Source organism: Varanus komodoensis, unplaced genomic scaffold (genome assembly GCF_004798865.1).
Source record: "Varanus komodoensis strain SLA01 unplaced genomic scaffold, ASM479886v1 scaffold1, whole genome shotgun sequence".
Lineage (NCBI taxonomy): Eukaryota > Metazoa > Chordata > Lepidosauria > Squamata > Varanidae > Varanus > Varanus komodoensis.
In genome coordinates this window covers 20,591,272-20,608,641 of record NW_025335268.1, presented here as the reverse complement: position 1 = coordinate 20,608,641, position 17,370 = coordinate 20,591,272, and the positions used below count along the sequence as shown (strand labels likewise).

Genomic DNA, 17,370 nt, shown 5'->3' with positions numbered 1-17,370 from the left:
CATGGGGGCACAGCTGGTGAACAGACCCATTAAAATGTATGGGACTACATTTCTTTCAGTGGAGCTTATGCACCTCTGCTCCTTTGCCATGAACAAAAATAGGGTTTTGCCTCCTCTGTGTTGCCTTAATACTCCTCCATCTTGGCAGCAGGGAGCAGTCCTGCCCACATACAGGAAGCACATGCAGCCAAAGTCTCTGCTAGCAAAGCTCTGCTCCGGACACTGGCATGGCTGGCCAGACTCTCACAGGCACCCCTGCCTTGCACAATCACAGCCTGACTGCAACCCCCAAAGGGGAAAGAAAAGTCTGATCACAGTCACTGCAGTCTCCTCTTTTCTCCCCACAGGCATGAGGTTGAGGTATGAGTACTGCTGGCCAAGCACTTCAGAAGGCACTGCCCCTCTTTGCTCTGCACTCTCACAAACACAGAGTGCACACTCAGCTCAAAGGACCATGCCTTCCTTTGTTGGTGCACCAACGAAAGTGGGCGGGCTTAGCTTTGGTCGTCTTGTCCCCCCGCCCCCCCGAGTGCTTAGCCCAGGTTGGCAACCATTCTTGTCTCCCCTGAATGAAGATGCACTGGGCTGGACTAAGCACGTGTCACCAAAATAGCATTTTTGTATTTTAGGTCCATAGAACTTCTTACTCCTTCCCATCGTAATAACCCATTTTTATTAGATTTCCCTTTTATACACTATTCATTTCACTACATTGGAAGTGTTTGCAAATACCATATCCTGTTTTAATCTTAAGAAACCAACACAAATGTCACATCTTTATTTAGTTGAGAGTTATTGGCTACCTCTCTTACAAAAGTCAATACAAATGATTAGTAAAATTGTCTTATTTGTGTCAACAGTTTATAACAAAATTAATATCCTCTTTAATTCCTTTTTAATGAAATCCCTCTTATCGTGACATTTACAGAGAGCCTTCAAAACTCACTTTAAAGGTTTTGGTTTTCTGTGTCATTTCAAAGCTACTTCCTCTATAGTGCCGGCTCCTGTCACAGGTGGAGTGATACCAAATGTACCAAATGTACATGTATTCATGCTGTTGTACATGAATAAGTGTGGATTGTTGTACACATTAAAAAAAAAAATAAGACCTACCCCAAAAATAAGATCTAGTGTGTTTTTGTGAGCCAAAAAAATGTAAGATGGTGTCTTATTTTCGGGAAAACACAGTAGTTTAAAGCTAATGCCTACATGGAAACTCTGTCTAGGAGACTCCTCACAAGTGATGGACAACCACATGTTGGGGATTAGATGAGCAGAGCCAACTGGAGCTGGGGGTCAGACAAGATGGCCTGGGAGACCCTGACTCATTTTTTTCTATGATTCTAAGAGATTTTATTGTGCCTGTGCTTTTACTGAGCATTTATATTTCTTAGTAGGTTGTGCCTCACAATTTGGGTGATATAGCACAGGGGAGCAGCAGACAAATGACTTAGAAAATAAAAATAAAAGACCATGGGGAGGAATGATTTATATGATCCTGTTAATGAGAACAAGAAGCATCTGATGAAGAAAGGGTGAACAAGAGAATTTAAGTCTGAACAGGGAAACTTAAAGAATATAAATTGCCCTCTCTGTCACAGTAGATAAGAAGAAAGTTACAAAGTGGGCTTGTTGAAGTGGCAATCTAATGTAAATATAAAACATGTAAAAAAGTTGTGTTTGTCCTAAGTGGAAATCCGCAACTTCTGAGTCATACCAGCAGCTATTGTTAACCAGTCAGGATAAAGGCGGTGTGTCGAAGTGTATAAAATGTGTTAAACTGAAACTGTGCTTTGTTACTGTCACTCAATTGATTTTACCCCTTGCATGCAAAATAATAAAGCTTTCTGTTAGCACTTTTGCGTGGCAAGTGCTTTTAGATTTTAAGAACCTCCAGATCGGGGGGGGGGGGGTGCAGGGAGTGGGCACCAGCCCCTCCTTGGACTGAGCTGAGAATCCTGTGATATTTTCTGGTGCAGTTGGCAGGATAATCTCAGAACTTCATTGCTGAGGGTCTGACTCTGGATCATGGGAGACAGGACACACTAAGACAGCCATTTTTAAATGATTGGATTTGTCTACCCATCTCCTGAGGACTGGCTAACCCAATTGAGGAGGTAAGAATCCATCCTTGTATCTATTTTTTCTGCCATATTTAAAATCCTTTTAGGAGCAATTGTCTGAGGGCAGTCTGTGTGCAGAACAGGTTGCTATAGCATGTTCGTGAATGACATGGAGAGATTGGGATGGACTACTTACCTGCAAAGGCGGTGATCATCCATGGGGCACTGATCTGGCACCTAGCAAATAGCATGTTTGGGTTTTTTGGCACCTTTCTGCCAATATGCACATCTTGACACTGTCTGTCATACCTCATTTGTAAACTATTTCCCAAATCACAAAACCAAAGTAGAACAGTGCAGTTAGAAACACCTCACATGAAATTGTGACAGCAGCAACCAAGTGTTTGGGACAATAAGCAATCTGAAAAATGCAACAGCAGCAACCAACTCAAAGACCAGCTGTGTCTCAATGACTAGAAACCTTTTCACTGCCTTTTAATGAGCCTTTTTTGGGCTGAGTCCACATACAACAAGCCATGCTGGAGACCGCCTGTGTGTGAATCAAGGAAGCATGCTAGGTCAGCATGAATCCCAACAGGGAAATGATGGTCTGTTCCAGGGTTTCCATTCCTCACCATAGCTTGCCATGATGTGTGCCCCATGCACACTGTTTCCCCATGGTTTCCTCATTTCTAACAGTGAGTTTGGTGGCAAGAGTAGCTGAGGCTGTTCCGCCAGCTCTTTTCCTCTGCTCTGTTCTGCCTAGCAACTGCCGAGTTGCTGGCAGCAGGCTGCTGATTGGATGTCTTCATGCTCCCTGTCTTCGCTCCTGATGCACACTGCCCAATGCCTGACTGCCCTGCCATGATGCCAGCCTTGCCGGCCTGCCTTGCCACCAAGCCTACCTTGCCCCACCAAGATGTCTGTCATGCCCATCCTGCAAGGCCTGACCTCATCACGATCACAGCCTCACCTTGCGAGCTTGCTGATGTGCCCTGTAAACCGGCAGTGCATCAAGGCCAGGCCTTGTGAGACAAGCACAGCAGGCATCTGCTGTGCACGTGCATTCAGAAGAGTCCACTAATTTGCAAAAAGGCTTTATTTGCCCTTCTTCATCTCCCTCATCAGCTCCCTCCTTAATTATTCTGAAAAGAGGCTCACAAGAACATCACATTTGCATAGACTTTCCCAATCTTAATTCAATTACTATTCCCAATACACATTCTATGCCTTTGATCTTGGAGATGCTGGAGTACCTGGGGCAGGCAACTGTTTTTACAAAGTTAGACTTCAGGAATACCTATAATCTTTCTCAGAATCAAACAGGGATTTGAATATTTGACCTCATTTTGCTCGAGATAAGGAAATTATGCATTCTTAGTCATGCCTTTTGGATTAATTTGTGGCCCGGCAGCATTCTCAAAATTAATGAATGAAATTTTTCATGATTTCCTTGATAAATTTCTGATTGTGTATTTGGATGATTTGCTAATTTTCTCCTAGGACCCTGTCACTCATGTACAGCACATTAGAGCAGTGTTGCAGAGGATGAGGGAAAACCAGCTTTCAGCAAAGCTGGAGAAATGTGAATTTCATTTCACCACCTTAAACTATTTGGGGTATCAAATTTCCCGAGCTGGTTTAAAAATGGATCCTGCTCAGGTGCAAGCAGTGCTTTTGTGGAAACTGCCTCACATATTACATGAGTTACAGAAATTCCTAGGCTTTGCCAATTTTTATCTCAAGTTCATCCCCAATTAATCACACCTCATGGCTCCTTGGACTGATCTCCTGAAAGGAAAAAAGAAAAGCTTTAGTTGATCACCGGAGATGGATGAGGCTTCTCATGCCTTAAGGCAACAGTTTGCTTCAGAAACACAATTGCTTCATCCTGATACTGCCACTCCTTTTGGCCCACAGACTGAGCTTTGAGGGCTGTGCTATTGGAGGGAGGGGGGAAGCAAGGAGATCTTCTACCTGTGACTTTTTACTCATGTAAACTTACTTCATCTGAACAAAATTACACCATATGGGAAAAGGAGTTGTTGATGATTAAGGCTGCTCTAGAGGAGTGGAGACATTTACTGGAGGGAGCTGTTCATCCAGTGCTCATTCAAACAGATCACAAAAACCTTGAGCATTTTAAATCTGCAAAGCTCCTCAATCAAAGACAAGCACTGGGCTTTGTTTTTGCTTGTTTTCACTTTCACATTGAGTATATTCCTTCATCTCAGAACCTCCTGGCAGATGCATTATTGCAAAAGCCTGAGTATTTTGAAGATGGAGATGTGCACCCTGTGCCAGCTCTGACCTTGCACCCAGAGTTGGCGACTGCCTCTTCACTGTGGTTGAATGATCTCCGCCAAGCACAACAGAAAGATGCCTTTGTTCTGGACAAGTTCGGGGAGCAGAATGCTGGTGCATTATCTTCTGTATTACAATTTAGAGATGGATTGTTGTTTTGTAACCAACCTGTATATGTGCCTCTCTCTCTTCAAGAATGGGCCTTATGTCAGTGTCATGATGCTCCCTCTGCTGGTCATTTTGGTGTTTATAAGACTTTACATGCTGTTACTAGGGATTTTTAAAAAGTTTTTATTATTTTCTACCAATAACACAATAGTCATTCAAAATACATAGGACATACTGGGTATTATCTTATTCTCTTTACAATCAATGTATGTTTCAGCCCAAAGTATAGTTCCACTTCTCTAGCCATTGATAAAAATGTCCCAAGTTTGATAGTAGTATGTGCCTTCTTTTTCCTTAAGAGACAAAGTCAGACTGTCCATTTCTGTACAGTCCAGTATATTCTTTGGGATCATTTCTTCATTCCTCTAATGCTGTGCAAATACAATCCTCACCGCTGTGATTACATGTAAAGTCAAATATGTACTTTGTTTATCAAATTCATCAAAAAGAATGCCTAACAAAAACACTTCCGTTACTAGGGATTTTGGTGGCCTTGTTTAAACAATGATGTTAAGATTTACGTTCAGTTGTGTCCCACCTGTCAGCAGGCCAAGCATCAGCCTGGGAAACCTTCTGGGTTACGACGGCCCCTGCCAATGTCCCCGGGGCCCTGGCAGATGGTCTCTTTAGATTTTATTACTGATTTACCAGCGTCCAAAGGTTATAATACCATTCTGGTTGTGACTGACCTGTTTACCAAGAAGGCTCATTTTATTCATTGCACATTTTAAAAGTTGCTTTTGGTGGTGATCTACACCCCAAATGATCACCAGGAAATGTTCTACCAAAAACTACATACTTACTCTCGCAACTGGATTATCAGATTTTGGGTTTAATGGGAGACTTCAACACAATTGTGGACAAAAAATGAATCATAAGAGTGAGACTAAGGAGAAAAAAGGCAAGAGGATACTTCCAAAGGCTTCCTTTAATATAATTGAAGAATTTAGATTGACACACTCTTGGAGACATAAAAACCCAACCTCTGCTAAGTATACTGTCTACTTGAATAGACATAGGTCATGGTCCAGAATTGATATGATTTGGATAACCCCAGACTTAATACCAGATCTGCTAGAAGCTGAAATAGAGACAAATGTCTGGGCAGATCATAATGCTGTAACTATGAAATTGAAAGGTACAGTAAAAATGCCCAGATGGGTGTTAAACAAAGCCTTATTAAAAGATAAAAAGTTGACTTTGTCTCTGAAGGAGAAAGAAGATACAGACTTCTATCAAACCTGGGACTCTTTTTATTATTGGCTAGAGAAGCGGGACTATGCATAGATCTAAATATGTTTATAGTTTAACATAAAAAGAAAAAATGTGGGGGGCTGACCCAGTAGGTCTGATGTTTTTGATGACTGATGACTTTTTAGTTCCTTTTTTGTTTAGGTCTATTAAGAATAAAACTTATTCGAAAAAAAAGTGCTGTCTGGGTACAGGATGCACCTAGGGGAGCATGAGGACCAATGGGGGAAACCCAGGTGGGACAGACAGAAGCGATGCATGCTGGATTGATGCCAAGCAGCAGGGGCTGATGGGGTATGTACTTCTACCTGGAGGAAAGATTGAGGTGCATGGAAACTTTTCATGAGTGGTTATGATGTGAATGTGTGAACACAGGACTCTAAGATACCATGCAGTGCAGTGACTGTTAACATTATGAGGGGACTCCGCCATTTTCTTCTATTTCTCTGCCTCCAATCCAATGCTTACTCACAAAGTAAATGGTAAAGAATGTGACTTCTGGTAGATACTGCTGCAAGTATGTCAACTGTTAAACTGTCTGAGTCTAATCTCCTTAAGAATTCTGAAGGAGTAAATGAAATTGAGATAGAAAAATTATACCACATTCAGTGAGCTGCTGCAGTAAAAGTGAGACCAATTTCAGTAGGTTATATTTTTGCTGTTGTTTTGCCCCCCTCCACTTTTGTAAACTATGGCAAGATACTAGCTCTTTAAAAAATGGAGAGCTATTAATTACTGTATTCCAGATGGTGTTTATATTGGCATGGTAGAACATCCATTCCCTAATTCGATAATGACCTTGTAGTAGGGTAAAGAGAAGTTGTGGAAATTCACCCTTCCCTTGCTCCTGTGTGCTCTATTTTGTGAGCAACTCATCTGAATGATGCGGGATTGCTGAAAAAAGGGTAATTTTCTGCTTTGCTATGTACTTTTGCCTATTCTTTCTTGACACAAAGATACAAGTCTCTCTGCATTATCATTTTATTAAGGAGATAACTACCTATCTAGAGCATGTTCTTAGCCAAGGCAGAATAGAAATTTTGCAGGAAAACAGGAAAAATGATACAGAATTTGCTTCAAGAGAATAGACCAACAAGAGAGTAAATATGTAATGTGATGTATCACAGAAAGAGTGGACATGTGAGGAGACAGGTTTCCAGGGATGAAGATGAAGCTACAAAAGGAAAAAGTGTGGAAGAAAATTAGCTGAAAAGTTAGCACCTTTTGTTTCTCATGAAGCCAAATATAACCAAAGCCAAAGATCTCTCAGTGATCTCTAAAGGTTAAGTTCTGGAGGGGGCGGGGATATTTTAGTTACAGTTTTGAAATGCCCAGATAGCATGATACAATAAAATTCCCGAAATGAAAGTTGTTTGTGATACAAAGTTCCTCCACCTTGTTTTGTTGTGTTCCAAGAGAAGACCTGATGTAACAGATGTAACCTATAAAAAGCTGTGTTTGAGGCAGAAGGGGAGGTTGCCCCTTGCTAACTAGGTTGGCCCTCTGTGATGCTGCAGCCCTAAATACACCTAGGGCTGAAATGAAGTAACAGGTACATCAGTTTTAAAAGCAATAGGTTATTGTTGTCAATATATTTCTTCCTTTTTGTTGTCTAAACCTCTGATTGATACTAGCATTCCAAATTCTCTGCCTTATAATGAAGAAACCAAAGATGTATTAATTAGCTCAGCATTTCAAACTCCACCTAGTCTAAATCTTTACCAGAGGGAGGGAGGGAGGCAGACTCTCACATATCTGTCTCCTCCGATCTTTTTGTTGGAGAATGCCAAAGAGCTTTGCTGCAAAGAAGCAGGTTACACAAGAAGGTCAGACAGGTGCATCAGAAAGATAAGACTTAATGAGGGCATACCGCATGGAGGTGGCAAGAAAAGCGACGGTAAAAGCAGCCAGCAAAAGCCCACCTTCCCGGGCTGCGTCGCGCTTCCCGCCCGCTTCCCTCGCGATTTACCTGTGGAAGTAGTGGCCGCAGAACATGCCCACCAGCAGCCTGCAGCCGAGGGGCGCCAGGCGGGGCGGGCTGCGAAGCGCCAGCAAGAGCGCGGGCACCAGGAGAGCGGGAAGCTCCTGCAGGAACCAGGCGTAGCGCGCGGGCAGACAGGCGCGGCGCGGCGGCGGCGGCTTCTCGGCTCTGTCCGCTCCCGCTCCGTCCTTCCGCTCCTCGTCGTGCCGCTGCTGCAGCTCGTGCTTCCCGTAGCAAACGGGCCGGTGGAGGTGCAGCCACAGGAGCAGGAGCCCCAGGGCCACCAGCAGGGCGCTGAGGACCAGACTCGGCCAGCAATGCATGCTCCTTCTGAGGGGGCGCTCGGCACCGAGCGCCATTAATAGAGCCGCTCGTCGCCTCCCTTCAGGGGAGAGGAGGTTCGGGGGCGACTCCCGGCCGCCTCCGCCGCCTCCCGCTTTGTTGTCCCCACAGACGGTTCCCCTCCTGGACGCCCCGTCTAAGCTCCCCGACCCTCTTTTGGAATCCAGAATAATTTAAAGAATTGCCATTTAGAAGAATGTTCAGTGAATTTTAACCAGGGTGGGTAAAAATCAGTGACTTTTTAAAAACAATAACTCCGATGTTAAAATTTAAATTGAATTTGTTAAATTTAAATTGGTTTTTTAAAAATTTAATCTGGATTTGTTAAATTTAAATTGTTTTTTTTTTTAAATAAAATTCATTTTGAGAAAACATCTATCTAAAGAGTTTTCTGTTTAAGATACATTACACTCCAAAGGCTAGTCATCATGAAATAAGGATTAGTTTTTAATTATATATTCATGCAATGTTTATTTTTTATTTTTTGGTAAACAAATTCCATTAATGCATTCACAATGCCATGATCTTCCAGAGGTTTCTGTAAGGTTGTTGGGCAATTTTTCTATCTAGAAAGTATTGTAACAGAAAGTCTCCCAGGAGCTCCTAGGGCTAGGCAGAGGAAGATTTAACACTTCTTGACTCCCAGCTGCCTTGGCCAGGTGGCAATTCAGGAAAAGCGAGGTGCCAAGGCCACGGAGGGACAGAGAAGGCTGGAATGGCAACACACGTAGCAGGACAAGCTCTAGATTTGGTTTATTCAGCTGGGCAGGGGGATATCGATCTGAAGGTGGAACATTTGACTCTGTCCACCTTGTCATGGACAGATCACTTCTTGTTGAGAGTCAGACTACTGGTGATTTTTCCCCTTTGGAGGGGTGGGGGACCCATTAAGATGGTCTTCCCCCGGAAGCTAATGGATCTAGACGGTTTCCAGAGGTCTTAAGGATTTTCTTGCTGTTATGGCTGGTCATCTTTGGAATACAGAGATGATTTGAGTGGTTGACACGATAGCTCCCGAGTAGAATTTTTACAGTTCCACAACATACCTCAGAGTTGAGAGTGATGAAACAATTCAGGAGGAGGTTTGCATGCAGATGGAGGAAAATGTCTAGTTGATACAGTCCTAGTTTGTGCTTACAGCCTAATATATTTGGAGGCAGTGAGAGCAGCAAAGAAGCAATATCTGACTGTTTCCATTCAATCTTCTTTTTGCCGTGCAGCAGAACTCTCCGAAAACTGCTCAGTGAGGTCATCCAGAGTTTTGGAGTGCACTGTCATCCGTATGCTGATAACACACAGCTTTATCTCTCCTTTTCATCTTCAGCAGGTTCTTGGCTATGACAATGGACTGAATGAGGGTTACCAGGGAAGCTCAATCCAGATGAGACTGAGATGCTATTAATCAGTGGTTCTTCTGACTGGATGGAGGGAATTCAGCTTGCTCCAGATGAAGTTGCACTCCCCTTGAAGGAGCAGGTTCATAGCCTGTGGGTGTTCCTTGAGCCATCTTTGTCATGTGAGGCCCAGGTGGCTCCAGCAGCTTAGAGCACTTTCCACCAGCTTTGGTTGGTGGCTCAGCTACTCCCCTATCTGGACAGAGATAGTCTGTTATCATTGATCAATGCTCTGGTAATCTCTAACCTAGATTACTGAAATGCACCCTATGTGGAACTGCACTTGAAGACTGCTTGGAAGCTGCAACTTGTGCAAAATACAGCCAGACATCTGTTATTAAACAGGCATCAGATGATCTGAACATAGAATTCTGGCCCTCTTGCACTGGCTGCCTATATCCTTCCAAGCCCAATTCCAGGTGCTGGTTTTGACCTATAAAGTCCTACATAGCTTGGGAACACGATAGGACACCTTTCCCAACCTTCTTCTACCTGGACATTATGATCCAGACAGCTTTTTTTAGATCTTGTGTAAATTTTGCAGCTTTTTAAAGATCTTGTGTAAATTTGAAAATTAGTTATCGCGGATTTCTGTCTAATTAAGCAAGTTGTATGCACCCCAGTTTTGTGTAGCCCTTCACCAAGATAAGGAAGCTGGTCAATAAAAGATACAGCCATATTGTCTAGTCCATGGGTCCTCAAACTACAGCTCACAGGACAGATCCAGGCTGCCATGGCCATCCATCCGGCACGCGCCCCCGTTCACCACCCGCACACATGCTTGCTGCATGGGTGGGGAGGTGGCGGCTCGGAGATGGTCTCTGAGTGAGCAAGCCTCCGCCGCTGCCGCTGCCTGTCTCCCGTAAGCGCATGCTCGCCACTGCCTTGCAGTGTGGGTGGGGAGGTGGTGGCTTGCTCGCTCAGAGATGGTTTTGAACTCACTGGGAGATCTCCGAGCGAGCGAGCCACCACCTCGCATGCCCGATGCTGCCTCGCACATGCCCGATGCTGCCTCACCAGCCTGCGCCCCCAGGCACCCCCACCTCACCAGCCTGCAATGGTCACCGCAGCCCTTCAACTGGCCCCCTATTCAAAAAGTTTGAGGACCCCTGGTCTAGTCAACCAGACCCACTCCCTCCTTCCACATTGTATAGCTAAAAGACCTATAATCTAGCAACATAATGCCAGCATTTGAATGTGATGGTAAGCCAGGATCCTGGCAAATCCTGGCTTACCATGAATGAACTTCCTAAACATGGACACGGCTTCTGCTTGCTTCCTCTCACCAGTAAAAGGAGAGAACCTGCAACTTTCTAAATATTATTGTTCTCCAACTTCTCACTCCAGCCAGCATTTCCAATCATGAAGAACCATGGGGACTGCAGTCTAACAATATCTGAAGGGCCATAAGTTCCCCATCTCTGCACAAATGTGAACAGCCAAATAAACCAGAAAATATATTGTATCATCTGGATTTAGGATCCTTCCTTGTAGCTGTCAAACAAACCAGGATTAATAAAATAGGAACAAACTCTGATTATAATTCTGTGTTTAAAGGGCACAACAAGCCAGGATCCAGGGTTTCAGTACCACAAGGGAACTCTTGTTTTAGTGAGAGGAGCCACATGGGAATAAACATGCTTCATGCATCAGTATGCAGCTTGCTCACTAGACTCACTAGAAACCTGATTTACTAGAAACCTAGATTACATGTAAAATGTGGGCAACAAGGTGTTCAATTGATGCCCAATTCGATCCACCCCATTTTCATTTTTCATCATGCTGAAAGTAAATTAATCCATAGCTAGGCTAGCTACAGATTGTCAGAAGAGAAGGTCTGCATTATTGCTGTAGCAAAGAGCATTGTTTAGAAAGCATGAACAGCACTAAAGCAACTTCACTAAATCCTTTAAGAGGCACACAGTTAATAATACTGCCTGACTGTACACTAATTGCAGTTAAAAATATTTGACAGACTAATATGTTTCTTCTCCAGCAGAACCTTATTTCCCATTGAACTGTGTCTTTTTTTTAAATTGGCCTGATAATTTTTGTCTGCTTCATTGCCATTACCAGATTTGCATGCATTGTATCACGGAACACAATATATCACCCAACAATGCCTTGAAGGGAGCAGCAGCTTTTGTGATAGAAACATAGAAACAGAGCAAGTCAGAAGGGGTCTCCTGGGCCATCTAGTCTGACCCCCAGCTCCAGCCGGCTCTGCTCAGGACATGCCCACCATGTGCATGTCCAGCCTATCTTTGAACACCCTCACTGATGGGGCCTCAACCACCTCCCATGGAAGCCCATTCCATACCCTCAGGGTCCTAACTGTCAGGAAGTGCTTCCTGGCATCTAAATGGAACCTTGGTTCCCTGAGCTTTGCTCCCTTGGAGTGCATCCTGCCTTCCTCTGCAGGGGAGAACAGGTCTCTACCCACCTCCGTGTGACATTCCCTCACATACCTGTATGTTGCCAACGGATCGCCTCTGAGTCTCCTCTTCTCCAAGCTGAAGAGACCCAGTTCCCTCAGTCTTGCCTCATACAGCATCCCCTGCAAACTGGCCACCAACTTTGTGGCCATACGCTCACTAACTCTAACCTGGCTATATCCTTCCTGTAATGAAGGGCCCAAAACTGAACACAATACTCCAGTTGCGGGGGCACCAGAGTCGTATAGAGTGGTAGTAATACCTCTCTCAATCTAAAAGCCACACTTCTGGCTATGCAACCAAGGGTGGCATTCACCCTCTTAACCACCACATCACACTGCTGACTCATGTTTAGCCTGCAGTCAACCAGCACCCAGAGGTCCCTTTCACAAGTGCTGCTTTCCAGCCACTTCTCTCCTATCCTGTACTTACGACACCTATTCCTATGCCCCAAGTGCAAGACAATGAACTTCATCCTGTTGTCTCCTGCCCACTTCCATAGTCTGTCCAGATCCTTTTGGATCTGGAGTACCTTCTCCTCAGTTGTGGCCACTGCCCCAGTTTTAGTATCATCTGCAAATTTGATCAGCAGACTGTTCACCCCTTCTTCCATGTCATTTATGAAAAGATTAAACAGGATCGGCCCCAGGACAGAGCCCTGGGGGACCCTGCTTGTCACTGGCCTCCATCCCAATGATCCCTCACTAATGGTCACCCTCTGCTTTCGGTCAGTCAACCATGCCCTAATCCATCAGACAGTGCTTTGGTGTATCCCAAAACTCCTCAGTTTCTCCACCAGGATATCATGGGGCACTTTGCCAAAGGCCTTGCTGAAATCTAGGTATACCACATCCACTGCATCCCTTCCATCTAGCCATCTCAAAACCTTGTCATAGAATTCCACAAGGTTTGTCTGGCAGGACCTGTTTATGTGGAAGCCGTGTTGTGTGGCTGCCAGCCTCCCTTCCCTATCTAGCATCACTAGATCTCTCACTATCATGAGCCTTTCCATTGTTTTTCCTACAATGGGCATAAGGCTAAATGGTCTGTAATTCCCTATGTCCCTTCTACTACCCTTTTTGAAAATTGGGACCACTGACGCCACCTTTCAGTCCTCTGGAACTTCACCCAGAACTTCACCTCATGTTCTCCATGAGGCCTCAAAAATGGAGGCCAGCTGGCGTGAAAAAACTCCTGCCATCCCTCGAAGTACTCTCAGGTGTAACTCACCAGGCCATCAGGGCCTGGCACCTTTGTAATGTCCAAAGCCCTGAGGAGCCCCTCGACTTCTAGTGGGGTGGCTCTAATCTGTGCCCCTAAGACCCTGGCCTCATCTACTCTCCTATGCAGATCTCCCCCATCCTGCTTTGGGGAGAACACAGAGGCAAAATAGTCATTTAGCATCTGTGCCTGTTCCCTCATATCAGTCACTGGATCTCCTTCCTCCTTATTTAGTGGTCCCACCACTTGTCTCCCCTTCCTCTTCCTATTTACATGTTGATAGAAACCCTTTTTGTTGCTCCCAATATTCTTTGTAAGTCTCAGCTTGTAATCAGCCTTAGCTTTGCAAAGAATCCTTCTGCAATGGGCCTCCTCCCCCCGGTATACCCTTTTGTCTATTTGCCCCAGTACCCATTTCCTATGGAGGTTTCTCTTGCGTCTAATCCCTCTAACCACCTCCTTTCATATCCATGGTGGCACTCTCCTTTGCCTCCCCGCCTTACTAACTAGAGGCATTGTCAAGGCTTGCGCCTCCAAAACCTCCCTTTTGAGTGCCATCCACTCTCCTCAACTCGCTTGCCTTCCAGTAACCTATCCCAGGAGACTTTCCCCAGTCTGGCCTTCAGTTGGCCAAAATTGGCCCTCTTGAAATCCTAGCTTCTAGTGCTTGACCTGCTGCACGTCCCCATTCCCCTCTCAAAGCAAAGGATGGAGTGATCACTTACATCCAGAGCTCCCCTAATCTGTACCTCATCAACTCCTCCCTGTTGGTCAAGACCAAGTCAAGGATGTCCCCTCCCCCCCAGTCACCTCTTGGATCCTGTGTGTGAAAAACCCTCCCTTTATAGCTTCTAGAAAGTGATGTGTCCTGGCTCTCACCACTGAGTGAGTCTCCCAGGTTGAAATCTCCCATAATTACAGTGTCCTTCCCCTGAGATATCCTTAGAATCTGATCTGTCAGGACATCATCCAGGGTCTCAAGTTGACCTGGAGGGCGATAACATACTCCCACTGTCAGGTCCCTTTCCCTGTCAAAACCCCTAAGTTTCACCCAGACTGCCTCTGCCGAATCCCCATCTGTGCTGCATTCTATCTCACTGCATCCTATCCCTTCCCTGACGTATAAAGCCACGCCCCCACCCCTCTTTCCCTTCCTGTCTTTTCCAAAAAGGTGATACCCCTCTATGTTCACATTCCAATCTTGCCTTTCATCCCACCAAGTTTCTGTGATCCCCACCAGTTCATACCCTCCTATTCCCAGGAGAGCTGCAAGCTCTTCCTGCTTATTACCCATGCTCCTAGCATTGGTGTACATGCACCTCAACTCCTTCCCACAACTTCCTTTCTTTGGAGTCCCCAGCCTCCTCCTCCTACCTCCCATCTTCCCTGATACTGGCCCTCTCTTTGTAGAAGTCCTGTCAGTCCCTGCAATACCTCTAAAACCCAGAGGCCTGATCCTATCCCCCCACTTGCCCCTCCCCCAGCTCAGTTTAAAGTCTTCTGGACAAAGCTCACTAAAGCATCTCCAAAGGACCTTTTCCCCGTCCTCGTGAGGTGCAACCCGTCCCTTGTGATCTTTCAATTTCTTTGCTCCAGACAATGTAACAAGCCATACATGGATTGTACATGTATAATATAATCTTAAGTACAGACAGAATTCTGTCTGGCAGTTTGAGAAAAAGATATAATTCTCCCTTGGGCAAACAAGAGGCATGTTCTATACCCGGGACAATAATTAAAAACTATATATCATCTTGTGTAGTTCAGATCAGATTTTTAAAGGTAAAAGTCAATGAAGAGAAATGTACATACTTTTTAGTGAGATTATTGTGTTTGGAGTACAAATCTGTAAATTCTACAATTTAAAAAAAATCAGTGAGGAAATTAACTATGTGAAAAAATATACATCTTTAAGGGCATAATCCAGCATGACTAGCTGGGGAAAGCTAGGAGTTTTAGGGCTTTTTCTGTCTAAGCATGCATAGGACTGTACCCTAAATTAGTCAAATCTGTATTCTTACATTTCTCATGGTGAAATATTTTTCATTTTTCTTTACACAAAGTCAGTTCCAAAAGCTAATTTTGAAGGGGCAATAACAGGGCAGGGGGTGAACTGGGTGAATGGAAGTATTTCTTGATGGAGGTTGGTCAAGGGCAGACATAGAGTGGCAGAGATGGCCCACAAGGCAGTTGAGGAGCACTGGGAATCTTGCCAGCTGCAAGTGGTTCTTTTTCTACATGCAGTAGACAAAGATGAAACAGCTTATTAACAAATTAACTAATACAGCACATTCTACTGTTTGTTGTAAGAGGGCAAAAAAGATATAGCATAACATACAATATAGCTGAGTAGAGCTCTTCAATTCTTTTTTCTGTCACCAGGAATCCCAGAAGAGAGCCATGGAAAGACCTCAGGAGATGTTCAGCACCCAGTACTTCTGCAGCTGAGGGCTGTCTTGAGAGACATCACCCATGAGACTCTCAGGACTTATGCGCCTGCAACTCTTGAAAATGAAGATGATTTCATGATTAAGCACACCTGTGTTTGAAGGTCAGTTTATCAGCCTGATGGCAGAGATAGTTCCTTGTGCCTCGCTTAAGACAAGTCAAGTCAAATGGTCAACAGCCAGCTTCACATGTCTTAATGTGCCCTCATTTCAAGATAACTAATCTTCTCTCATTCCAAAATAATGCAGTATTTTGACAAGTCTGTGAGAGTGAGAATATGAAACACCTGCAAATTATTTTAGGCTTTTAAGTCATAAGATCTCTACCAAAAGGTGCAGTGTGGGAAGAACAGTTTGTCACATCTACTGTCTCCTTGAAAAGCAGTTGCCTTCTAATGCAGGGGGCCTCAACCTGGATCTGTCCATCAAAGGGTAGTTTATAGTATTCAGGAGTTCCAAGGGGCAAGGTTTAAAGGCAGACCATTAATCCTGCTGATAATTTACATAGCAACAGAGGTGCTGCTCTAATGTTGCATTCAACTGTTCAGTCTGCCCATCTGATTGAGGGTGATGCACAGAGGTTAAACGCAGGTCTACCTTGAGCAAGGAAAGTTGTTCCTGCCAAAACATGGAGGTGAACTGGGTTCCTCTGTCTGAAATTAATGCTAGGGCCCACCCGAGCAATTTAAAAATAAAGTGTACAAACATGGAGGCAGTGGTTTTACTGGTGGGAAGCCCGTACAAGGAATAAAATGAGCCTTCTTGGTAAACAGGTCAGTCACAACCAGAATGGTATTATAATCTTTGGATGCTGGTAAATTGGTAATAAGAACTAAAGAGACCGTCTGCCAGGGCCCTGGGGGCATTGACAGGGGCTGTCATAACCCAGAAGGTTTCCCAGACTGATGCTTGGCTCCCCGACAGGTGGCACACGACTGAATGGAGGCCACCAAAAATCCCTAGTAACATCATGTAAAGTCTTATAAACGCCAAAATGACCAGCAGAGAGAGCATCATGACATTCACATAAGGCCCATTCCCAAAGACAGAGAGGCACATATATGGTTTGGTTACAAAACAACAATCCAAAATCACTTACATGAAACCTCGATCTGCCCACCAACAGGACTTCCATCTTATCTGGATTGAGGCTGTTTATTGGCCCTCATCCAGCCCATTACCTCAGCCAGGCATCAGTTCAGTACAGCCACTGCTTCACCTGCCCGTCCGTGTGTGGCATTGGAGAATGAGAGGACAAACTGTCATGCAGCTGGCACTTCTTCCCAATGAAAGCAATCACTTGAGTTGATACTACAAATGTCTTTATTCTAAACAGTATTACAGTTACAGTCACACAGGCTAGAAAGTTGTCCTCTCGTTCTAACTAAGTTCAACCTACACTGGGTTTATGAATCCTTCAGGGCTGCCCCTCCAAGGGTGGGGTGCTGTGACCCCTCCCTTTGTGTCACTCAATCAGTCTCGATTCTAGCTGTCCCAGTCTGTGCCTACGAGAACGAGTATCCTCGAAAGCTCCTTGCCCGTTATCTCCTTGGTTCTCACATTCCATATCGGCAACTTGTGAGACTGTTTTCCCATCTGCTCCCAAACTGGCCTCTTGATGCACCTCTGTTTTGGCTTCGCCCTGAGCCTCCTTACCTGGCTCATTCTCATTCCCATCATCTGTGCAGTTGGGGAGTAAAGATTGTTCCGCTGACACCAGAAATAGCTCTTCATCAACACTCTGGTTCTCATGGGAAGTTTCCT

General features: G+C 44.7%; 1 protein-coding gene across 1 annotated transcript in view; it reads right to left on the bottom strand.

Moving 5' to 3' along the window:
- SRD5A2 (steroid 5 alpha-reductase 2) overlaps window positions 1-8,090 on the bottom strand; it is a 29,945-nt gene extending 21,855 nt beyond the window's left edge. The window contains exon 1 of the mRNA XM_044448386.1: window positions 7,756-8,090. Within this exon, the coding sequence (XP_044304321.1) occupies window positions 7,756-8,090 (335 nt within the window). The remainder of the gene's footprint in view (window positions 1-7,755) is intronic.
- Window positions 8,091-17,370: the final 9,280 nt, after the last annotated feature.